General features: G+C 32.8%; 1 protein-coding gene across 1 annotated transcript; it reads right to left on the reverse strand.

The window, feature by feature from the left end:
* Positions 1 to 2,230: 2,230 nt before the first annotated feature.
* On the reverse strand, positions 2,231 to 24,851 carry LOC128997564 (uncharacterized). Its single transcript, XM_054423202.1, has 4 exons — positions 24,806 to 24,851; positions 3,819 to 3,961; positions 2,994 to 3,327; positions 2,231 to 2,287 (listed from the first exon to the last, which is right to left on the reverse strand). Exons 2-4 carry the CDS (start codon positions 3,959 to 3,961, stop codon positions 2,231 to 2,233), a joined length of 534 nt encoding a protein of 177 aa, XP_054279177.1. The 5' UTR covers positions 24,806 to 24,851.
* Between the last annotated feature and the right edge of the window lie 1,848 nt (positions 24,852 to 26,699).

The following is a 26,699-nucleotide window of genomic DNA, read 5'->3' on the forward strand; positions in this document are numbered from 1 at the left end:
TTTTAAAGATCCTGGGAGAAAGTTAAATAGGTCATTTATATGCATAAAAACATCTTACAAATTAAACACAGGTTAACTTTATTTATAAAACTCAAACTACTTCCGGCGTCTACGTGTAAAATATTTCTGGTCCGAAATGTGTACTCAAATACGTTTCTTAAATATAACTAATAAAAATATCAAAAAATATAAATAAGTACAAACATAACTTAACAAACTTTCACGATCTTCTCCAAGTTTTTTCTTAATAATGTAAGCTAGAACGGAGATTTACACTAAGTTCCTAATTTTACTGGAAAGTGGCCATTCAGCTGTCCGATTATCTTTTGGTGTTAATCCTAAACTTGTAAAAATGTAAAGAATCTTCCCTAATTTGAAAAGTTTACTTGAATATTTAATTACCACAAATATATGATGTTATTAGCATTCCAAAGTTAGGATGGCAGTTTAACGAAATGTTGTTCAACCATTTCATTTTAAATATATCTGAGCAATTATGGTGAAAGGGATACCCTATAATGCTTGTTATTGTGAATTGGATTGTATTAATGTTTAACGTAACCTCGTTAAAGAAGAAACAATTTAACAAATAGCATTATTTTAGCGGAAAATTATATTAAAAAAGTACAAGGGCAATGAAAGAGAAAGAAAGCATCACTCCCCTTGAAAACGATTGTTTAGATGTTTTAAAGTAAATAAAGTCACAAAACAAAGTAAAGTATATTAAAACACATTTTGGCAAATTCCATTTTAACAATTTTATACTGTATATGTTGATTTTTCAGAATTTGTTATCTTTAATTAACCAAAACTTTTGACTAATAATACTTCTGTATCCAAAATTCAATGTCATAACGTACAACAACAACAACAACAACGGATACAATACCAAATAATATATACAACATCACATTTCCTGTAATTCCGCTAAATCAGAATCGGATGTGATAAAGAGGAAGAAAATGATTTTTCCTACAGTTACCTAACAATGTACATGTTCTCTCACTGATTTGAGAAAGCAAAGTGGCCAATTTGCTCATCAGTGAGACAATGTTAACATTGTCTGACTCTAATTACTTTGGCTCACTCCAGATTTGCAACGTGAAGGCACGAAATAGTGAGCGCGTAACAAGCAGACAAGGTCGTGTGCGCGCGAAATACGTTGGCAGCACTGGCTGTAAATCAGCTGGTCAGCTGTTGTACTGTTGTATCATTAAATTTCATATTAAAAGTTCATGTCTGTGTACAAATATGTTACGTTTCTTTACCAATTTATTTGTTTTATGGTAATCTGTATGAAAAATATAATGTGCAACTCGAGTGCAAAGTGCAAGTGCCTCACTCGAGAAACCATTCCTCCTCTTGAGTGAGTCAATTGCTCACATTGCTCACTAGTTGCACAAATAAAAATTTTTTAGTTTGAAGTGTAGTTAGATTAAATAATGTCAGTAATTTGGAATAGTACTAATTTTCTATAGCTATTTAAAAGGAACATTAACCTTGCCCGACTTTTTTTTAATATTACATGATCTAGTGTTTTTTTTCTTCAAGTAATAAAAATAGAACACCAACAGAATCCAAGCGAAACTTTTACGTTGAATGTCCACTCCTGTCTAAGTCTCCTCTACAATTTCCTCTACAATTGAGTAACACTCTCACAAACATTGGCCAGGGTTTTGTAAGCACCATTGAGGTGCAACTGGAGAGCTCTTCACCCCAAGAAGTTCCAGCCTCTCCCTAAACATTGCCAGGCGGTCCATGGGGTTGTTGGGCGATGGATCTGTCCAAAGTCGCTCTGCCATGGCGGCGGCTGCAGGCCAAACTGTGGGCCGGAGAGAGTGGTGATCTACAAGGTCTGTGAATACAATAGCACAACCTCCAAGAACGAATCTTCTGTCAACCTGGCTCAACTCGGACCACGGATGATAGTTGTACACCGGCATCCACGGCTGAGGCTGAGTAAGATCCCAGGCGTCGCTCGAAGACACTATTACATTGAACTTCTTCTTCACCAGTCTCTCAAGCTCTCCGGACGTAGAAGGACCTTTCGATTGAACTATGGGAGTAACTTGTTTGACCGTCTTCCAGAAATCTGATTCCTCTAGGAAATCATTGGACCATAGAATAACATTTTTCACGTTTACTTCGTTTTTCATTTCGTTCAACAATGTTTTATAAAAGTGCTCCCAGACTCCGATTACACCTTTTTTTATGTATACGTCGAAGTTTGTCACTTCTTCGGAGCTTTCCCAACATCGGAAATCCACTTCATCTCCTCCAAGATGAACTAAACCCGATTTTGTTGCTTGTTTGAGCTCCTTTATTAATTCAACGAGAACTGAAAAGGTGTTTTTGTTTGTTGGGTTTATTTGACCACAGGGTGGTTCTGCGCAGAATTCCGAAAATGGTTGAGCGTTTAAACACAATGAAAGATTCCCTTTACCTTCTGATTCACCCCAATCCCATCCTTGACTGTTGTGAGACGGAAAGTCGATTTCCACCAATACTGTCACTCCTCGTTCCTCAGAAAACTTTGCCACATTTTCAACATCCTTAACTGTATAAACTTCCTTAGAGGGCACCCCACTTGTAAACTTTGTAAAACTCTTTGATTCATAAGGAAACCCTTTTGATCCCGTTAGATGCCAATGAAAGACATTCAACTTACTCATAGACATGGCATTAACAGTGTCTAAAATGGATGCAACAGGAATGAAATCATTACTTGTGTCCAGCATTAAACCACGATACGTAAATATTGGAGAGTCACTGATGACAACACTATTCATAATCTTTAAAATGTGATCATCTTCTTCCCACCAAATAAGTTGAGTCAATGTTTCCAGTCCATGGTGAGCTCCTTGAAACGACGAGGCTAGGATTATTGCGTTCAAGATCAATCCTTTTTGGGCGATAATAATTTTATAGCTTTCGTCGATGTTTATTTTGGAACCCTCTGATTTGTTTGAGTTAACGTTAATATCAACGTTTACTGCCATTACTGTTGGACGAGCGTGTGAATTCGTCGCCATGTTTACAATTCTCTCTTGAAAACGTATTGCAGCCTTCTTGAGCAGAATGGCAAGATCAAGATTATTGACAGGTTCAAATTCTATATTCAGATTTCTTGGGTGGAACGACGCGGTAGTGTTGGATATTCTTACTTCCCCTGTGGGTGTCGGCCAAATGTTTCTTCCTGGAGAACAAGTCATCTGGCAAGATAGGAGGGACATCGATGAGGATGATTGTTCTTTCATAACTTTCTGGCACACTTTTATCCCATAGTCTCCTTCCACACACTCCCAGGACAATCCGAAAGAAGGATCTCTGCAAAGTAAAAGTTTATTTACACAACCAGCTCAGTAAAATATTAGTTAGCTTGGAAGGTATTCAGATTATTTTGTGGCAGATTATTTTATCTCTCTCAATTCACGTAAAATAAAGCTGTATTATAATACTCCTTGCGTATTTTTCCAAAAAATAATTCTGGGTTCAGTCTAATATAGGGAATGATGGGCAAGACATATAGAGGTGGTAGTATTCATGTGTATGAATTGAGCTATCAACAAAAGATGTTTACTTAATTTGAACATCAATCAATTAGATAATGCGAGACCCAGATGGGTAATCAGAAATTGTCTTCTGAAGTCTTCTGATCTTCAGAAAGTGTCTTTACTTTTAATTTTTACATTAAATTAAATCTGTACATTAAATATCTTGTACTTAAGTCAAGAGAAATTTTCTGTATTCATTACAAATATCAAACATACCACGATTTGTTACCAAGCAATATGCTTGGTTTAAAACTAACTACTTACTTGAGACCAGAGGCTGACGCTGCACGTCTAAATTTGTAGAGTTTGTTGAGAATGATGACGTCCCAGTAGAAGACGCAGACCAGAACAATACACCCTAAAGTAACTACAGTCCTGAGACGAGGCACAGCACTCTGGACACTCATCTGAACAAATAAATAAAAAATGTACAGTGAGCAAGAGTGCGACATTTTTAATTGTAGCCCTGCTCACATCTAAATCAGACATCCTACAGATAGAAGCACTGATTAGAATGAAACACATTTTAAGTTCAGTTTTAAATAAACTAAGCTATCCAAATCAAGTGCATAATTGGTATTTACATTAGTAAGACTCAAAGAATCCTAAGTAAATAAAAATGTATAATTACTGCAATAACAAAATATTAAATACAGGCTATTGGGTAGGATGAGGCAGTTGTGAGATACCAAAAAATCTAATATCACATGGGCAAAAATCATGAATCGTAAATTTAAATTATCATCGTATAGCGCATGTCATATATCATAAATCGTACACCACTAAAATTGTGCATGGTGCATCGTACAGCTAAAATCAATCATCTCCCATTAAATACTATTATATCGAAGAACGTACATCAAACGTCGTCATAGTACATTCACCGTAGATGCTACTTCATGATACATCATGAATTTCATACAATACATCGCTCATCTTAGACCATTATATTGTAAACCATTACAATCAAGCAAAGTGCATTACTCATATTACACCAGACATTGTACATTGAACATAGTTTTTTGTAAATACTCTTATATGGCTAATGTTACATTTTTCATCGTAAATCTCACATTCGCATCGTACATCGTGTGATACACGGTGTGGCGGTGTCGGCGAGGACTAGCCTCATTACAACAGGTCGATACTAGCCTCACGCGAGGCTATGGATCGCCTCAGGTAAGCCAGCTACAGCCAGTCGTGCCGTGCCTTTCACTGTGTGACCTAGCTGTGACCTTGAGTGTTATCAGTGCCTTCTAGAGCCTTACGGTTGTGTCGTGTCTTTGCTGTGTGACCTTGAAATTTGACATTGTTGTTTTCAGTGCCTTTAATCTTACCACCCGCCATTCAGTGTATGTGAACTAAAGTTCTATCGGAACTAATTTACACATAATCGACGTTTGGGAGTTAAACGTTTGCTTTAAACGAGCAGGACCATATCGCTATTTCATGATATGTCAATTGATTGTAGCTCTATGATAAAACTTTAAAAGATGTTGTAATTTCAGTCACAGACACCGATAAAGATATTTTCACAACGTTAAACTGCTTCAACTAAATCGATAACATCAATTTATAAATAATTTCTTTCTTATCCTTCAATAATTCGTGAGTCAATATTTATTAGTTCGCTGCACTGATTTACCAAACATTGTACAATAGGTGAAACATTAATTTCTAATACTACACTTCACAGGCTAGAAGAAACATGAATAAATCAATCAATAATAAATATGTATTTCAAACGAAAGAAATTTGTGATCTTTAAAGTCTTCTATTTACAGTTTTCGTTTTGCGAGAAAATTGTAGCAACGATCAACATCTTACAGTGTCACTAAAAATTACCATTTCATCGCATTTTTTTATATCCATCCAATACTTAGAGCAGCTTTCGTTCACACTACTTCCACCCTTGCCATGTAGGGTTACTACCACTCTAAGCTGAAACTTGCCCTTGGTATCTACCTGCGACTCCTCGCCATCTCGCCATGGTCCTTCCGAGGACTCCATCTTCGTCATCATGATCCGACCTGTCGCCTCCACCGCTTCTCTTCTGTCAGTCACCCATGGTTTCTCCCACGTCTCCCACCGGAACATGAGTCACGTGGCTCCACTGCATGGAGGAATAAACATTCTTCTTGGAGGGTTGGTATCATCTGGTGATAGTGCGGCCGCACCAGAGTGTGTAGTATAAGGCCCAGATGAGTAAAGTTTAATATTGTACAAATGTTCCGAGCCTGCTGGAAAGCCTAAAAAACCCACGCAGCAGGGTTGGTCTTTATTAAAAAAACTCGCGCGTTGAAGGGTTAAGGCGCAGATAAGTTTAGGATGAGAGTGGAATGAATGTATCATGTTAAAAAATTAAATAGTCTTTAAACAGTAGTCCCCCTCTTATCCGGTCACTTCGAGTGACCGAATCTGATATGCTTTAAACCCCAAACGTATGCTTTAAACCTCAGCGGAGGAAGTGCTGAAATAGGCTAGGAGTTTAAAAATGGCCATTAATTTGTTCATTTCTAAATGAATAGTGTTTTTAATGGGTACACACACTTTTCATTTTCACAGAATATCATACAAGAAAAGGGATTTCACGGTCATTTTAACACTCCATAATCCATTTCCGCACTTTATCCTCACTCATTGCATTCGAACCATAGCCTTCAGTCGTCTACAGATAAATGTCGGCATCGGATATGTTTGTAATAAAAAAAGTATCACTGACCTTATCTGGCATGAGGTGGGAGGTTCGATAGTTTTAAAATGTTTAAAAACACGTATCGAAGCGTACGTGCACAGAAAACGTACTACTATAGTAGTACGTTTTCTGTGGTACGTGTCAGCTACAGAGCTGCAAATGGAGTAGGTTTACAAATTATGCCAGAAGTGGCGAGGTTCCTCGTTGTGGCGTTCAAGCGAAATTTATATAGCGGGATTTGTAGGTAAAAACGCCAATTATTCAAAGAATCGAAATATGTATATATATATAATTTGAACGGATGGTGTTTTTGACTCTGGGAACACCAAAATAAAGATTAAAGTCAGTCCCGGGTCCAAGTCTTACCAACTGTAATAGCTTATTCCTAGTGGGAAATTCGGTAAAACATATTATTATAGGGAAAAGGAATCAATTAACTCAAGTGTTGCCTAATAACAACATACCTTAAAGTTTTCTTAACGAGTTCGCGAACCTGCATAATCGGACTATGAGAACGGGGGTTTATAGGGGGTTTTAAGGGATCAATAATTTATTTTCCCCATTTTTGACACTAAACACACAAAATTTCATAATTTCTCTCCAAACAATTTTGTGGAGCTTGAAACACGAAATAGTTTTGTATATTGAACCGTAAAGATAATATAAACAATTGTAAAATTAAAATTCCCATTTTATTCTTATGGAGAATAAATAAACTGTTATAATTTCCTTGTTTTGGATATATTTAAAACCAATTTGGTTTATTTAATACTAAGCTATCGGCTATTCAATAAAAAACACATCTCAATATCTTCCCTGTAGCAGCAAACCTAAGTACTCACTACAATTAATGTTAATTAAATAATAAATAAATCTGACAATTTTTAGGGAATACTTTAGTAGAAACCCAGCCAGGTAAATGAAATTCGCGTAGTCTGCAGGTTTGCTGCGACGGGGGTATTTTTCTTTTCATCCAATTTCAACTCAACATGTTTTTTACGTAGATTATTTATTTCTAAGGTATGAAAGTAAAAATAAATTTAATTTAACCAAGCTTAGGTAATAGCTATTTACATTACAAGTGTAGTAAGAGCGTTTTTACATCACGCAGGTGAATGTTGTGCAACGAGCCTAAGCGAGTTGCATAATTCACCTAAGTGATGTAAACACGCTCTTGCGTAACGTGTAACGTACAAGATTTTACCTGACCCGACAATATACATGGGTTTACGTACAATATTTTTCATTATCCATTTCACTCATCTTCTATCAGTAACGTTCTTTTACAAACAAAAGCTAGGTTAGGAAAATACTTTAAAGCATAACAATAACATTCAAGCGCACAGCTGATTTCTAGCGTTGAACGTCGTTGGCTCCATAGAGGTATATTTTTTAAGTTAAGCACTCAATGTTATTTAAATGGGTTTCTTTACATCACCGAGTGAGTTTTTGATACTTTACATCACTTGAGAAGTAAGGAAGTTATATACATCACGCTTGGGATAGGGAAGTATAACATGGCGGGTTAGGTAAAATATTCTTAAATAACAATGTTTCGAAGGTTTTTTTACGAATATAGTATTTGTATTTTGTTTATAAAAGCTTGTATTGCCCACATCAATCAAAAGAACTTAAAATTTTATTCGACGCGATTGCTCTTACACAACCAAACATCACGGTTCAGGTGTTTGAGCGAAATGTGAATTCACTCGATGTTTTACCCTCTGCTTGCACATTAACAAACGACCCCGCATTGCAGAAATGTTGAATTCTCAGTTGTTTTTGTTTGTGCGGAAGGGGTTTTATTGTTGACTTAACGGTTTTTCAAAACGTTGTTAGTTGAAGTAAAAAAATGAATTAATTTTTCAATTTTCAAAATTGTTTAACTTATTGGCACAAATTCAATATCACCTGTGGTTTAATTAATTTGCTTTGTTTTGAATTTCCATAGACATATTATATCCATGCAGTTGCAAATAATGTAGAAAAGTGGGACAAGATAGTTTGAACACATTGCAACAAATTTATTATACGATAGCATTGTTTAATTTCCTTATCAAGTCTTTTGAGTAGAAGATAAATAGCCTTAATATACTAATTGTCACGAAAAAGATAGTTAGATAGTCTTAAATGTATAAGGGTGCGTATGAGAGAATATCTGACCTCTAGGTTACTTACATTAATAGTCATAGGAGAAATTGGTAGGTAGAAACATTGTAGAAGATTCAAGCAGTTAATTGCGCTATATGTTCAAAAATTTGAGGCTTAAAATATATTTACCAAAAATTTAGAGCTACCAAGTTAGAGGTACCTCTTGGAAATCAGTACCATTTCATTCTCCTCCAAATGAGACAAGATATGTAATGACACATTTTAAACAAAATATTTAGCTTATATTATCGCTCTCCATCTTGACACTTGAGACTACCAATTTGATATTTATTCATGGTGAATGATTTTCGTCGAAATTTGAATCATTCAGGTTGTCAGACTCAATTCAAATGAGGATTGATAGATGCTGTGTTTACACTCATTTCCCGCACTGATTTATAATCGGATGCGTTTCTCGGCTTATTAACCAGCTGAAATGTTATGTTTAACTGACCGGTAAAACGTCATTGAGCGGAAATGTATTCGTTCAATATCGTCATTGTTCCCAAGAAACCATTTGTCGCACATATTTGAGTAGAACCCTGTCTTGGATTCTTAAGCTCTTTATTTTGGTTATGTTGGTAATATTGAAATTTCTTACTTCCCTGAAATTGCACACCCAAACATTAGGTACATAACATAATAAAACACCAACATTCTAAAACCATTTACTATAATGCGAGTCAAAAAAATACAAGTAATTCAAAACCATTTAAAGTACCTTATGGTATAAAAAATAAACAAATCTATATAATGAAATATTTAGTTTTTGGCAAAATATGACCTTGTTCAAAGTCATATACCAAAGATAGTCCGTAAATCCTTGTTTTATATATATACATACCACAAATAATTCAACACCAACTACTATTTTGTTTTCAATTAATAGATGTTTTATGTAGTCTCATTGGTAATTTATCAAACGTGTTAATCTACAGAACGTAATTAAAGAAAGTAACCTTCCTAATTCAAGCATAAAGTTCAACCACCTCATTTTCCTTTCATTAATTTCATTGGAGTGAAACATTTCGTAGTTTGTAAACCAAGAGCCTTAGTAAACGTAAATCCATCATAAATTGTTAATTTTGTTTCAAGCGAATTTATAAGATCACTTAAGGTTTTGATTAATTCTACATTTTCATACAACTGAACTATTTTAAAAAAGAATTCACTGTAATAGAGTTATTATTATGCCTATTAGTGAAATACTGATAGTGAATAAACTGTATACGTGCCGAAGATATACATTTTTTAGACTAACAATTGTAATCAATTAGATTAATTATGTATTATAATTTAAAATGTTCAGTGCGCATACTAGAATAAGATATATATTTTTAAGTGGCTACGTTTATTTAAACTATTCGTTTAGTAAAGGATTTCTTCAATACTAAGATAGTCCATTTAGATTGAGAGGCCTATTCTTTTTTCTCATATAAAAATGGGCCTAGACATTTGATATAAAATGTGGACACCTAATCACGTGATAAAATAAATCCACTGTTGGGGGGATTTATATCCACATTTAGACAGAAGTCGCCTACCCTGATCTACTCAAGACATACATTCAGTCTACTGTTACGACATAGGTAAACAAATAATATTCTTATGTGGAAACACATAGATTTAAACGGTTAATTGCTTCCACATTACAACATTTGTAATTAAACTGCGTGTAATTAATTACTCCATAACAAAAACAGACATTAACAGTGTGTTATGGCTAATGATAGGAAGCTAATCTGTTTGGATGATCAATTATAATAATCTGTGGTCGGATAAGTTTATATTGGTAAACGACTAATTAGACCATAATCTGTCTCTGTTACCATTCGGCGTATGTACAATGTTTTGTAGGGCATTGATAGATTTGATCGGTGGCGGTCCCAGGGGGAGATGAGGGGATATATCCCTCCTCCCCGAAATATTTTATATTTTATTAGCTAACATAAATACTATTAGCTTGAGCATATTTAAGAGCTCAAGTACGTATAAAAATACGTTTTTAGACTTTCAATTCCACATTTTTCCAGGAAGGAAATCCCCAGACCCCCCATTATCGGGGGGGGGGGGGGTATTACATAACCCCAGATCAATGTTCAATCATCAATGTTTTGTATTAAATTTATAAAACAAACAGTCCACTTTTATTCTTTTATGCTTTATGTGTTTGTGGTATATGTTTATCAATGTTGTTCGGAAGATGATTTTGAACTTTATCCATAACTAATGAATAAAACAAAATGTTCACGACGTTTCGGGAATTTAATTCTCCTGACCCCTTATTTGAAAAGAATTTTCAATGTGTCACATTTACATATACACACTACATATATGAACACTAGGATATAGTGCTATTTTACACAATACTTGGAGCTAAGCCTCACAAAAATATTACATGGTTGGTTAAGAGCCATTGGTAACTAGTGAGATTTGAATCTTGGGATGTTTGCTAACTAATATGATACAATATGCTATATTTGTATACATATAAACTTTGAGTTTACTTAGGTTACATTGTAGCTTTTTCCAGCATTGTTGGTTTGATTGGGTTGAGTACAGCGGTAAGGTAAAAGCTCAAAGGATTTTTTTTCTTTAATAAAAATAATATTGTTTTATCTACGAGTGTGTTCGTTCTACGTAAAAATCTTTTTCTAAGAAACAGCTTTTACTAAGACCTTTATAGTAATAGTACTATAACGGGGATTAAGGACCAAGCTGGTCTAGAAGTAAATCACAGGGCTTTGGTTAAAAAGGTCCTGGGTTCGAATCAATCCGATAACTAATAGATTTTCATATATGATAACGCAATAATCCTCTAGTAAAATTATGCAGTTTAGTGTCCTATGGTATAAAGGTAGTACATGTGTTATAGACGTACTATAATTACTGTGTATTACAACGTACTGCAATTATAGATTGATTAAAACACTCGTCGCATCTAAATCCATCCACAAAACAGCTTTTCAAATTTATTCTAGGACTTGTCAAAGTGGAATTATCTATGGAAACCAATATACTGAATTTGCCTCGTTCAAAAGTCCCGTAGCCTTGCGGGTGTGAATGTTAAGAGGGTTTTCATCTACAGGTGAAGCGATAAATTCAGTCATTCGTGTCACCATTAAAATGATTAATAGTAATTTGATCGTGTCAACGTCATTATCTACATATTGTACAGAACTAGGGGTGCTAAACTAGGGGTTATCTATATCTTGTACAGAACACAAAGGCATATTGTTGATTGTGTTCCACCTTAGGTCAGGTTATTTTTTTAACTACTTCCGTTGTAGCAAAGCTTGATAAGCCGATTTCCAGTCGCTTTATTCGATTAATTTCAAAACCGTTTATAATTACAAAGGTATTTATTCTTAGGAAAGTTAATAGTATTAGGTCTACTCTAAATTCTACTTAGGTTTACTGCAACAGTAAATATACAAAGGGAATTTATATTTAATAAATTATTTACTATGATATTAATTGTAATAATGACGTTGGCGATAGTTACGAGAGTTAAGTGGAGGAAACAATAGTGAATACGTAGCTTTTTCGTAAGGTGGTAAATTGGGTCAATAGACCTAAGTGTTTTTTTTTTTTTTTCTGAGTGTTTCCATTGTAGTGCCAGAAGGACGACCGCAAACATTTGTCGATATTCTACGTCATCTGACGTCATATTCTCCATAGTGATGCTCGCACTACATACGTCACGGCAGTTCTAAAGGTAACTGAAATCGTCACATTAACAACATGGTCGTTGGCGTTGAAATTACGTTTAGTTAAATATAACCTTAAATTGAGGTAACTGAAATCGTCAAATTAACAACATGGTCATTGGCGTGGAAATTACTATAAGTTACTACTAGGAACAATACGTTACGGAAAACTTTACACAATTCAACATAAGTGAGAATGACTAAGCTTCAAATGAAAAATACGCTCTTTTCGGATGATATGTCACTTCAGCTAACACATTCACTGCCAGGTATCACAAGGTCCCTAATATTATAGGGGAGTGTAAAGGCTGGTACGCAACGTGAAGAAGTTCAAATCACTAAATCAACATCTCGTTATACGAACAATGTGTTTGGACAAACTTTACTCAGCCCAAAATAAGTTTAAATTACATTTACGTAAATATTACTATAGATATCGTTATAATCTCCATAGTGATACTCACAATACGCTAGGCAGTCCCTTAGGTCCCCGAAATAATTGACATTTCCTAACGTTGCATGCAAACTATGCGTTACAGTAAACTTGACTCCACCCAGCTGAGAATATTTTATTGCTTTGACCAATTGTTTCAGCTATTCTTAGGCACTTATTTCTAGTTTCTTTAATACTCGACCCAGTTTTTTCTGGCTAGGTGTTAATGGTATTAACTATAGATACAGCTGATCATAGTCTTTGAGAAAGCAATATAAGCACGCTGCACTCGTATTTTGTTTACAATTTGTTTCTTGTTATTTCAGTCATGTAAATCCTCGTTTAACCAAATAAAACGATCTTATCATAAACAATAACTGCTCTCCTGGTTATATAACTACTCAGTAAAGCACAAATCGTGAAAATAACCCTATAATAATAGAAACAAAATTTTGTCTACCAGTGTCAACGTACATGAACTAGACACGAAAAACGAGCTTCAAAATTTACAATGGGATGAGAAGTCTAAAGCCTTCTCAATCACACCACACTTATCTTCGCTTGATGGTTAAAATATCATTTATTTTGATATTTCAGAAAGATTTTCATAGCAAAATCTGTAAAATTTGTGTTGTTTTGTGCTCTATATCCGGAACCGCAGAAGTGATTTGATTGCTTAATTTTTCCCCCCTTATCCCAGGGTAAATTTTGACAAAATTTTCTATAATTAGTTTTTGGTTATATAAGAGGACTACAACTACTTTGCTAATTAGGTAGGTCTTGTTGATTGTAGGGTAATATTTTGAAAGTTTAAAACCCATTACTAGAAATAAACTTATATATAAACTAGAAATAAGGTATTGATGGACCTTGATCCATCAGGTCCATGGCTTAAACAATCTGATCGCATAAGGATTAAAAACAGTAAGGAAGAATGTTTAATGTATAGAACATGTCTTCTAGCACCCCTTAAAACGAAGTATTTACATAATTTGCTGAACCGACTTCATCAGATCTATAAGATCAAGCAAAAAGCTTTTGTAAGAAAATTGTCTTTCACATCACTCAACTTGCGTATTTGTCGGATTCAAAGTCGTTAAAACTTTTGTTTGACAACCAGTTGCGTCATTTAAACACGCTTGTTTTATTTTGACGACGTCATCCTTATAAATTTTAACTGGATGTTAAATCTGTTGGCATCGGAGGAAGTTATCTTTGCTCTTATAACTTTAAGCAAATTGTATTTACTTTTCAAAATAAATAGCATAGTAAAATTAGTATGTTTCCTTATCAACACGATAGGGAAACATATACGTTTACCAAGTTGTATTTCTACATTTTAATCATTTGTTAACATTCTACTTCCCAGCAGACGCATAAATAGTTCTTTCATTTATCCGTTTCCTCATAATACATAATTAAAGAGCATCAGAAGTGTTTTATTTTTCATCGAGTAATATTTTTGTTTGTACTGTGGCCATTAATTTGAACGTTCCTTTAGGTTACTGTATAAAAATTATTCATTCAACATTTCTACATTTTCAATTGTTTTCAACATTGTTTTTTCTTTTCTTTGTACCTATATTATTTCAACTCGACATGTTATTTACGTAGATTCTTCCAACTATGTAAAATGCCAAAACAAAAAATGAAATTTCATAAAGCCCAACTCAAAGTAATCTCAATAAAACTGTTTCCAATCTTCTTTAAGACCATTATAATATTTCCATTGGTGCCTAGTATGTCTAATGGATTGTTAGTAATTTGGTCCACCCGATAGCTCTTTACCCAATTAAACTTAACTGTTCAGCTGTGTGAATTCACTCGTCCATGTTTTGGTGTACACACAAATTAACACCCGGCTCTGCATTGCAGAAAAGTTGAGTTCGGAGTTGTTTTTTTTTTTTTTTTTGTGTTAAATGAACTTTATGTTGACATAACGTTTTTATCACAACATCATACTTTTGTAAAACCATCATGAAAATAGTGTCGCTGATAAAGGACGAGGTATGGAAACATTAATCCCCTAGCTCAACTTAAATATTATTGTTACTGACACGTTTGTTTATATAAACGTACAACTACACGTACACCTTAAGGATTTGTTTAATCTTTGAATATAAAGATAAGATAATTAGTATTTTCTTAACTTTTATACAGGTATTAAAGGAGACTCAAACTCGACAAGTGTGCTGAATTACTCTAAAACAAGTGCGTGTACGGACCTTTTATTTTCGTCCAAGGACGTTTAATATTTTTGTTTATTGTGGGGTATTTGGCCACGAGAAATCGATTGGAGTTGGTCACAAGCCTGGTAAAATCCAGTTTCCAACCTACAGCCCTTGAAAGTGTCCATGTTATCGTAAATACCTTTTTGTAGTTGCAGTATTAAAAAAGAGCTGATATAGGTAATATTCATTGTAATCTATGAATTTATTTATAAAGGTGTACTGATATGTTTTCTTAGTATTATCTCAAATTATTTCACATTGATTACCGTACTTAAACTAAATGTATTTAATTTAGCCAAATAACTAATCTAATAAATTCAGTGTTTAAATAAAATCCGAGCAAAGCTCGGTCTCCTGGTACTATAATAATAAAGTTAGCTCACAGCCAAGGTGCTGTATGTGTGCGCAGTATGTTTATAATTGGTAGAAATTCGTAAAAATAATAATAACAAATTGTCAGATGGCAAATCAGATATCAAATACAGAACAAAGATTTTGAGCACATTTCACTGCAGCAAAATAGTTATAACGCTACAGCTGATGTTCAACCTATGTCCAGGACAACAATGTTTTTAAGTTTCAGTGTTCCCAGAAGCAATAACACCATTCCATAAAATATTTTCATATACGTTGCGGGGGTACGTGAGTACGCTTTAAAATGTTCCGGTTTTGACGAATTGTTATGCATATTCTATACGTGTAATAAACCAATACGTACCCATTAAACAAAACATGAACTAACTAACCATTTATTGGACGGTTGGAGGTATTCAAAAAAATAACTTCTTGATCAGCATTGTACGTGTTATTAAATTTACGAAAAGTAAATAAGAGAAACATCTTATAACACTTAAAAGATATATTTACGCTTATGCTGTTACTCACAAGACGGTAAATATACAAAAAAGATGGTAAGTGGTGACCCCTTTAAGTAGGGACGCCATTCAAGATTCTTGTCATTCGCCTATTGGGTCTGATGATGATTGGAGTGTCCAATCGAAATCGATCACCACTTACCATCTTTTTTGTATATTTACCGTCTTGTGAGTAACAGTATAAGCGTGAATATATCTTTTAAGTGTTATAAGACGTTTCTCTTAATTACTTTCCGTATTCAAAAAGTCACGAATTTTTACTTTCTTGTCAAAATGTAAATTAATATCATCAAAATTATTTTATCCACAAATAAAATCAGCCAACAAGTGGGAACAATTTACTAAATGTACTACATTTTTTAATCTGTTTATCCTGGTTACCGATTTTGAACTGACGTTACTCACAGAAAGTTTTTCATTTTTCTTCTTAAGATTTCTTAATGGATTTAATAGATCAATCGTTATAATTGTCGTGGATCGCTTGTTCTTCAAACATTTCTTACCTGCATTTAATAGTTTTAAATGAAAATATACACCCAATTTATATGTTGGTTCCAACGATATACGGTTGGTTCTAGCTACAAATCTAAACACCCGTCACGCATATGGCTATATATATATTTTTTTTTTACAAATCCCTATCTACTTCTTACGTTTATGGGGGAAAAGTCAAATAAATCAGATCAGTACCCAGCTTTGATTCAACGGGAGTGAGTAGTTTAGTATTAACAATTGAACATGAACTGAGATCGATCATAACTAACAGTGTTTATGATGCGTTCAAGACTCATGAGTAAATTTAAATTAAACGCTTTTAATGTGATGATTGCACTAATGATTGCATTTACCGCTCCACTTTGAAATATTAAACCCTCTTAGTATTCACACCCGCAAATCTACGGGACGTTTAAATACAGCAAACTCCGATTATTGATTTTCACAGATCATTTCACTTCACCAAGCTCTAGAACATATGTCATAAGTTGTGTTATGGGTGGATTTTGAGGCATGAAGTTTTTTATTTTAAACAAATATTAATTATAAATTTTAATTTGCTATTACTACTTAAGTCCTATAAGAATGTTATTTGATTTTATGATATTTTTGACATTGGTTTATAAGTTTTCGATGGTAAATTAAGATAAAGTAGATGTTTAATTATATACTGCAAAACCTTAAACATTCTATCTTTACCAGACTAATCCCATCGAGAGAGTCTAACTAAATAACAATGGCGGAAATAAAACAGAAGATTTAATCAGTGAGGTTAAAATATTAAACGAAGGTAGAAAAAAAAGAATTCATGTTCCATTCGATTACAAGAAGGAATCAGATGCCATATTATTCTAAAATAGCTTGAAAATTGTTGGACTTTTTTTGTAATAATCCTGTAAACAACAGAAGTAACATCACAAAACTATAAAATACCCCCGCCGCAGCAAACCTGCCGTCTAAGCGAATTTCCATTGGCCTGAATTGATTTTAAATTAAATTTATTTAAATAATAGGTTTAACAAGTACCTAACTTGCTGCTACAAGAAAATTCAATTTAGTAACATACTTAATAATAAAAAATAGATCCATAAACGATTAAACTACAACATTTTACAATATTTATAAGAATAACATGGAAATTTTAAATTTATATTCATACTAAATTTTTTAAGCTTTTAACATAGTTTGAAGAGAATGTGGAACATTATGTGTTTTGAGACATAAAATGCCCTATAGCTTCGCTAATATGGTCCGATCATGCTGGTTTTGTTAGAGTAGGCCTAACAGCTACAATGCACCAAGTTAGTAACAATTACTTTTTTAAATATAACTGTTAACATAACTAACTCTAAAAGACATACATCAACAATTTACATGTCAATGATAAAAAATAAAATCTGTAAATATAATAACAATAAAATCTTTAAATACAATAAAAAAAGTCATATTTTATATCAGTCATGCTGGTTTGTCTGAATAAATGTAAGTTTACATGAAATTCCATCACAATTAAAAAAAATTTTAAATCTAAATTGGCAAAAATAAAGTTGAGTTTCCATTTGCTTTTTGATTTTGTTAAAAGTAATAATTTTTCATATTTTGTACATAAATAACTTGTAGGAATGATGTGTGACTAGTGGATGTTAGTAAAAAAGCCTCCAAAGGAACGTCAACCTCTCCACCATCTTGGAGGTCACTCAATTTTTTAAGACAGTGGTTCTCAATGAACTTTGTTATGCAGAGACTAATATTATAATTTAAATTTTGAAAATAATTAATTAATAATTAATACCCACATAATAAATTAAATGTTATTCAAACTTATATGAATTTAGTGAATTAGTTTTGATATTTCTGTGTTATATGACCCTTTCCCTAGCCAATTTTTTACATTCTTAGCAATGCCTAAACAATTTTTGCAGTGAACTTATTAATTTGTTATTTAAAACCATTAAGTAATTTTTTAAGGGTAGAAACAAATTTTATATTGAAAAAAAGAAAGTTTATAAAAAAATTTTCTTAAGTGGATAAGGTAAGTTTGTATGTGTTACAGATTTGTTCTTTTAAAATTTGTGTATGATACAAATTACTCTTAAGTGAAGTGTAATGTAATGAGAACCACTGAAGGGAAAGAGGTTCCCACAGCCTTGGTCACACAAACAAGGACTGTGGTATGGAGTAAACCCTTCTACAGAACTGTCTTGAAAAAGACAGTTCACGTAACTGTCTTTCGTGAAGAACAGTTGGGCACGTAGCCTTTTATCACCTCAACCTTGTGAGGTGACATTGCGTTTCGTTGAATTGAAATATAAATATAGTATATGGAGAAAGTATTGTTTTCGTCAAAATTTTCGAGTTTGAGTTTTGAGTGGATATATTCATTTTGGGCCCCCCTGGACCCAAAAAAGTGGTTTTCGAAGTGATGTCTGTGTGTGTGTGTGTGTGTGTGTGTGTGTGTCTGTGTGTGTGTGTGTCTGGATGTGTACAGAGCTAGAGACTACACCTGTGGTCCGATTTCGATGAAATTTGGTATGGAGGTTCTAATCCATGGTATCTCCAGGCGTTTTTTTTTCATTTTTTTGAAATTTTGATTTTTAATGGGTATTTTCCCATAAAAACCCATAAAAAAACCGGAAAAATAAAATTTTCTCAAAAATGGACCGAACGATTTTGATAAAAATTTAGTATGTTGTAGTCCTTTAAATTCTGAACAAAATGGTACAAATCCCATTTCTGTAAAAATACGGTTCAAAAGTTATGGTAAATTATGTTATTTTCCCATAAAAACCCCATAAAATAACGAAAAATAGGATTTTAGAAAAAATCCGGTGTTGATTTAACATAGTATGTTATGGTCATTACAATTTTGAGATTTTTTTTATTTTTTAGAAATTTTTATTTTTAATGTGGATTTTCACATAAAACCCCATAAAATAACGGGAAAATAGGATTTTCCCAAAAACGGCCCGAACGATTTTGATAAAAATTTAGTATGTTATGGTCCTTTATATTCTGAACAAAATGGTGCAAATCCCATTTCTGTAAAAATTTTGGTTTAAAAGTTATTTTAAATTATGTTATTTTCCCATAAAAACCTCATAAAATAACGTAAAATCGGATTTTCCCACAAATGGCTTAAACGATTTTGATAAAAATTTAGTATGTTATAGTCCTTTAATGTCTGAACAAAATTGTACAAATCCCATTTCCGTATATTTACTCTCACCGCTTACACATGATAAAGGTTGTTGACAAACTTATGGGAGAAAGTATGTGTCAAGTATAAAATTAAAAATGTACGGTATTATTTATTTACCAAAGCAGTACAGCATTGCGGAAAACATTGTACAAACACCAAAATATACAAACAGAGACAGATTCTGGTCTAATTATTAGATTACCAATATAACCTTATCCAACCACAGATTATTCTAATTGTTCATCCAAACTGATTAGCTTCCTATCATTAGGCTAGCCATGAAACACTGTTAATGTCTGTTTTTGTTATGGAACAATTACACCAGTTTAATTCCAACTTAATCTTGTTTTGTGCAAGTAATTAACTGTTTCAATCAATGTGTTTCCTCATAGAGCTAGTATTAGTTCATTTATTTTCCAGCACATTTTTGAACTTATAATTCTTAAAAGCATAGTGCAACCCCTCATTACTGTAAAAAGTATGGTTCAAAATTTATTGTAAGTTATTTTATTTTCCAATAAAAACCTATGAAAAACGTAAAAATGGGTTTTTCCAAAAAAAACTGTTCTGATTGAAATTCGTCTGTTATTGTCCTTAATTATAATTCTAAACAAAATAGTGCACCTCCCCATTCCTGTAAAACTCACGGTTCTAAAGTTAATGCAATTTTTGTGATTTTACCTATGAAATATCATAATTACTTTCATGGCTTAGTAACGGTTGTTGCCAAGCTATTGGGAGAAAGTATGTGTCAGATTGCTGATACCGTGTATTTTAATACTGTGGTAACTACCACAATAAGAATGTAGAAGTTAGAAATTAATCTTGGATCTTATAAAATCTATGTTAACTAAATACAGTACTATGAATATACATTCACAGATCCTCATGGATGTAAAATCACCAACGATTTAACTCCAATGAAATCAATGAAAGGAAAATCAGATGGTTGAACTTAATGCCTGACTTGTGAAAATAAATTACTTCCTTTAATTACATCCCCTTGAATTACACGACTGATAAATTATCAAAGAGACTAAATAAAACTCCAATCGAACAATTTAAAAACATAATAAGGGTGTTAATGAACATGTTTGTGGTTTGCAAACAATTATTGGTATAGGCCTATAACTTTGAGCTAGTTCACTATTTGTGTTAAAATAAAATGTGTTGTAATAACCGTTTAAATGTGTACATGGTTTTAAATAATACATTGTAGCAGTTTTTAATGTTGAAACATATCATTTACTAAATACAATTTTAAAACATCAGTATGTGGAATTGTCGAAAATCACGATTATGCGGATATTTAATAACCCTATTTATACATATTAAAAAAATCTAACTATTTTCCAGTATACACTAACAAAATAGGTAAATTACAACCCGGTTAAGATGTAATAGTATATTTTTACGATGTATTTTATTTCAATATACACTATAGACATATTGATTGTGTTCTTAAGTAAATTTTTATGATAATATTGACTAAATGCTTGGCCGTTTAGTCGTAGTGTTCGTCTTCAATACATTAACTTAATACAGTAGTTCAATCCATAAATTCATTCTGAGTCTAGTTGTCGTTTTAGCGAATTTTCCTATAGGGAAGTAGCTATTATCACGAACCAGCATTATGGGGTAAAAATTGGTGCATCTCATTGTTGATCCTCAAAATACCAAATTTCCCAATTTCTCTCTAGACTTTTATAAAGAACATAAAAAACAAATAATTTAGTATACAAAATTGTTTTTGTACGGTTATTGGTAACGGAGAAAATTCAAAAAACCGAAAATTTACATTGTAAAATGTTGTAGTTTGCTTGTTTATGGATATAGTTTGAACAAACTTGGCAATTTTATTTATTTTAAACTAAGATATTGATATGTTACTAAAAACAAACTTTATTAGTTTCCTTTTAAACCTACTCATTAGAAAATAATGTTATTTAAATTGATTTAATTGAAAATCAATTCTGACGAATGGAAATTCGCTTAGTCGGCAGGTTTGCTGCGGCGGGGGTATTTCGTTATCATTACGATATCAATGATGCTATCTTACAATAGGTCAACGATGGATAATAAACAAATCAGGGGTTTGACAGTTCTTTTACAAAAATTGCAGAAAATACATACACAAAAACATAACCACAAAAAGTATATAAATGTTTCGTATTATACCATTGATAGTAATTGTAAAACAATATACTCAACATCGATGGTTGACATAAGAACATTTAAGCTGTCCCGTCTATGCATCATAAGAGGTCATAAAAATATTAGATGATTTTTGTTTGGTTGTAAAATGTATTTACACAACAAACAATCAAAACGTGCGTTTAGTAAACCATACAAGTTGTAAATACATGTACTCCTTCCTAGAAATCAACGGTTTTAAATATTGCCAAAATAACAACATTCAGAAGCGTGACAAACAAAAACCTGTTTACAATTCAAAAATCCCTTTAAAAGTGTTTCCTCAAACCTTAATATTGAGCTGATAAATATCCATTCAATGACGTTTTACCGGTCAGTTAAACATGTTCACATTTCGGCTGATTAGTAAGCCGAGAAACGCATCCGATTGTAAATCAGTGCGGGTCTAAATTAGTGTAATATGTTAGACTTGGCATCCATCCAACTTGTCTATGAAGGTTGACAACTTTGCTTATTCAATTTCAACGAAAATCATTCATCACGAATAAATCTAAAATCCGTGAGCCCTAATGTTTTGCTGGATAAATGTGTCATTTTTTGACAGGAAAGATTGTCGTGAATCTAAAAAAAAATATATTTTAGCGCTTTTTAACTTATTTTTGTTTCATAAATTATGTTCTTGTCTCCTCTCTATTCCTTTATGTACACGATTATTATTTTAATTTTACATTTTTGTAAAATATGTTTAGCCAATTTATTCATAAACCCCACCATTATTGGTATTCTGTATTGAGAAATTCTAAATTGTGTGCATATTATGAATGATTTTTCTACAGTTCATTTTAAAGACGCCTGTTTGAGTACAGCATCATGAGATGCATCGCAATACTGCCAACTACGTTGACATATGTGCAGGCGCTTAGATACGTTACTTGCACGTAGTATTTTAATTTATGCTATCAATTTTATTTTAAAATTAAGTTAAAATAATAGATCATCAAGTAAAATATGAAAATGTAATAAAAAATAATAAAATATGCACATTTTAACTATGTACACGTATTTTAAGAATGAATTTAAACTTTTAATATTCCTTATTAATTTTTAATATATAACCAAGTTTGCAGTTTTCAATAAAAAATACATAAAAATATTTATGGATTTTGTATTATTTTTGGGGCTTTAGATCATTAAAAAACATATTTATTTATTCAAATTTTTACCACACTAGATGTATTGTTCAATGATATCGTCAAATGTCTTAGTAATTAGAATTAAATGGCCATTAAAATTAAATAAAATAAAACTACCATGAAAAAGAATAATAACTTGAATTATTAACAGTGCAAGTGTGAGAAAACTGTATTGATTAAAATAGATATTGTTTGGATATATGAGTATTGAAGTTGGTATTTTCACATAAGTTCTGTGTTTCATGCACTATAACAGAGACCTTTTTAGTGTTACTCTTGTAGGTAATTTACTAATTTATACTTCAAATAAGTTTTAAATTAAGTGAACAATTAAAAATTAAATAAGTTCTACAGGAATGCTAAATGTAAAATATTAACAAAACTTTCTTTGTCCTTATATTTGATCTAAAAATATATAATTGTCCAAGCTAATGTTTGAGCGGTACATTTATTGATGTTAAACAAAATACCTACCACAAAACATACAATGAGTGACCGAGACAGGCTGGATGTTGTATGTTGGGTGTTACAGTCAGCAAACATGATATCGGTCAGTTTAACATGTCCTAATGACGTCAGAGGTAAATTACCCGCGAAACTCACCCAATGATAAACATTTCAGATGCAAATGAGTGTAATAACATGTTAAATACCTGACCGCACGGCCCAATGATGACTAGCTGCCATTGGGTTTGGTTCATTACACTTTAAATTAGATTGACAATAAAACGTGTTTTAAATTTTGAGCATTTATTCGCTACGCTCACTCGCCTCCAGGTTGAAGTTCGTTCGCTACGCTCACTCACCTTTTGGTTGCAAATTAGCTGTTGTCATAAATGTAAAAGAAATAATAGTGCTAGTGCTGCACCCTGTTGGTAATCCTTGTAACTTTAATGCTATTGAACATCACAGAACAGAACCAACTTGTTTAGTTGAAACATCTGTTAAGATTCAATAATTTCATTTCTCATAAGGTTAACATGGGAAACTCCAGAGCCACTGGGGCGGAGCCCGAAAGGATTTTTGAAATAAGAATATGCCTATATGTTAATCGGGAATGTGAGCTATCATCATGCCAAATTTCAGCCCAATCCGACCAGTATTTTTCGAGTTTGAGCCACTGGGGCGGAGCCCGAAAGGATTTTTGAAATAAGAATATGCCTATATGTTAATCGGGAATATGAGCTATCATCATGCCGAATTTCAGCCCGATCCGACCAATAGTTTTCGCGTTTACTTTTCCCATACACACAGACACCACCTCTTTTTTATAATAGTATAGACAAACACAACCGCCATTGATTAAAGGAAGAAAAGTTTAATAACATGATTTCTCTTTATTTTGATACAGGAAAGGGGTGAAAAACTCTTAGGCTACTTAGTGCAGTACGATAAATAAAAGGAACTAGATGGAACTACATAATTTAACTATATTATTAAATTTTTAATTATAGCAGTGACTAATCTAAACTGATATTATATGAGTATGTGCTTGGTACCTAATCAACTAAATCGGATGAAATTATACAATGAAGTAGATAATATCCTATCAGAATCAGAATATTATATCAATTTAGGACTTCTATCGAACACTTTAAATGGTCGAGAATATGTATAGACACACTTTCACTCGTGTTTTGAACGTTACTTTTAGCTACACTACAAAGAATAATTCTTTTCTTCATTACAAAAATCATAGAATTTTTATGTTATGCCTTCAATTTAAAGTTAATATTTACTTTGGTTGTTGAAAATTGATACTGTTGATAAAACAATAACAAATATTTGAAGTTTTTGACAGTGGAAAATTTTCTGTTGTAAACAATGTTACTTTTGGTAGTAAATAATAGACAGCTGTTGAAAATATGATGTTTCGCAGGTTGTAAGCACATAACGAAACAGCTCAACTCATAGTAATCTAGTAAAAATATTCTTATTCTTTTTCTTAAATTGTTGCCAAAAGGTCGAGTAAAACAAACAAAATTGGTCAACGCCATTTAACTCCAGAAAAACAAAACATTTACACATTGCGTAATCCTCAAAACGAAAATAACTTAACATATTGACAAAAACAAGGCGATAAATTTATTTGAATTGAGTATAACTGTTGATTACCTGATTTCCTTATACTGTAACACTTCACGACATAAACATATCAAAGTTCAGAGACTGACTGAGTTTTACTCCCACTCAGCTGATATCTACTTCCGGTTCCCTCCACAACAATATTTCTGTCGTTTTGATATTGTTCTTGTGACAAATTGTAAGCCGTTTGAGGAAATACGTTCGAAACGAATTAATTTTTTTATATTTAAAACTTATTTATCAAATGTAGTTGAGAAAACATTTTAATACATATTTTGTAAGTATAAAGTGTACTATGTGCCTATTAGTTTGAAAATTTGACAGCACTTTTCACAAATCCAAGTATATAGGACCTTAGAAGTTGCATAGCGAAAATACTGTATCCATGTAATAATTTGACAATGCAACAAAAATCTCAATCAACATAGGGAAAGTAGTTTATGTTACACTATCAGAAGACTACCCATGGAAAGTAAGGTTTGGAAATGGAATTAAAACTAAATTACCAACTTAGAGCTTTATTTAACACAATTATCAAGTTTTGTATTTTCTAAAATTGAATATGAGTTTGGCAAACTTTATTTGCTTGGAATTCATTGGCAAAATCATTTTTTATTTATTTATATACATGCAATTTGTCCCAATTTTAATCATAAGGACTATTTATTTTTAAGCTAAACAAATCAGAACATTCTAACGCAATCTTTAAGTTGTTAAACTAAAAAAAATTATAAAAAAGTACAAATTAAAGTGTAAATTACTCATAACTAAAGAGTCGATGGTGTTTTCTTAGTGTGTTGGAAGATACATGAAAGACAAAATTAAACACATTACATTTTGAAACAATTGGGACTCATCAGTAATGTAAGGTCGCCAATAAGCTCGCATCACATCAAATGTGACACCAGCGCTATGATTTTTACTCCTTTTACTGCTATTATTGCCGGTTCCCATCCTTATGCAAAAGTTTTTAGTGTTGACATAGTTGCCAAAAACGACGAGAAGGAAAATCTACGCTCCTAAGTATGAATCGCGTTTTGTAATGTTTTTTTCACCACACTATGATGTTTATGGCTGTATTACATATACGTTAATTGGTGGCTGAAAGTTAAGTTTTGCTGGCCTTGCCAGCTGTCATCGTAATTTGGGGACCGAGCAGGTTTTTACAGCCCGGGGCCGCAAAATCAGCTGTCCGCTTACTTACTCAATCAGCTGTCCGCTTACTTACTCAATCAGCTGTCCGCTTACTTACTTAAAACATGAATGCATTTTAAATACACAATCAAAATCCATAGCATTGCAATAGAATTGTGTTATTGTCACCGTTGCCTAGCAACTATTTATTTTTATTTTTGCTGATTCCTCAAATTATTTCTTCACATAACCTTAAAGTTGTAGTTGTGTTAACTATCAGTGTGCATAATGCATTAAGTATAATAATTATAGTGGTGAATAGTGGTAATAGGGTATTGTGTGGTGAAAAATAGCGTTCGTACCTCGGACCGAAATGGTTTTGCAGCTCTCGATCGATTTAAGTTATCGACTTCGTCTCGAACTTAAAAACTATCTCGAGCCGGCAAAACCTCATTTTCGGCCCTAGGTACGAAATATACTATTCTGTGGAGGTGGCAACCGATGTTGATGATCATCCCAGTTTACAGACGTGAATATGTTACGATAGCTATTATAGACGCAGTACATGATCGTACGGGGTACAGGAAGTTTAGAAATTGTATTGGACAATCGAAAGGTGTTTACGATGTTTTGTAGACTGACTGGCTGGTCGTTGATCGGTCTCGTTTGAGACTAATTGTAAAAAAAATCTGATTTGAGGTTGTAGTCTATGACATTTATTTATATTGTTTTAGTGTGATGATGGGAGGAATGCTGGTGGTGGTGTTCTGCATCTGCTACTGTTGTCACA

The sequence above is a fragment of the Macrosteles quadrilineatus genome, unplaced genomic scaffold (assembly GCF_028750875.1).
Source record: "Macrosteles quadrilineatus isolate MER2022 unplaced genomic scaffold, UCM_ALF_1.0 Scaffold_6__1_contigs__length_79288215, whole genome shotgun sequence".
Taxonomy (NCBI): Eukaryota; Metazoa; Arthropoda; class Insecta; order Hemiptera; family Cicadellidae; genus Macrosteles; species Macrosteles quadrilineatus.

What these genes read in the sequence shown, in the direction of transcription:
- LOC128997564 (XM_054423202.1), bottom strand. Translation starts at nt 3,961, where the DNA reads ATGAGTGTCCAGAGTGCTGTGCCTCGTCTCAGGACTGTAGTTACTTTA. An exon ending in GCGTCAGCCTCTGGTCTCAA is followed by an intron (nt 3,328 to 3,818) that starts GTAAGTAGTTAG and finishes TTTACTTTGCAG; the next exon opens with AGATCCTTCTTTCGGATTGT. An exon ending in CTCGTCCAACAGTAATGGCA is followed by an intron (nt 2,288 to 2,993) that starts GTAAACGTTGAT and finishes AATCGGGTTTAG; the next exon opens with TTCATCTTGGAGGAGATGAA.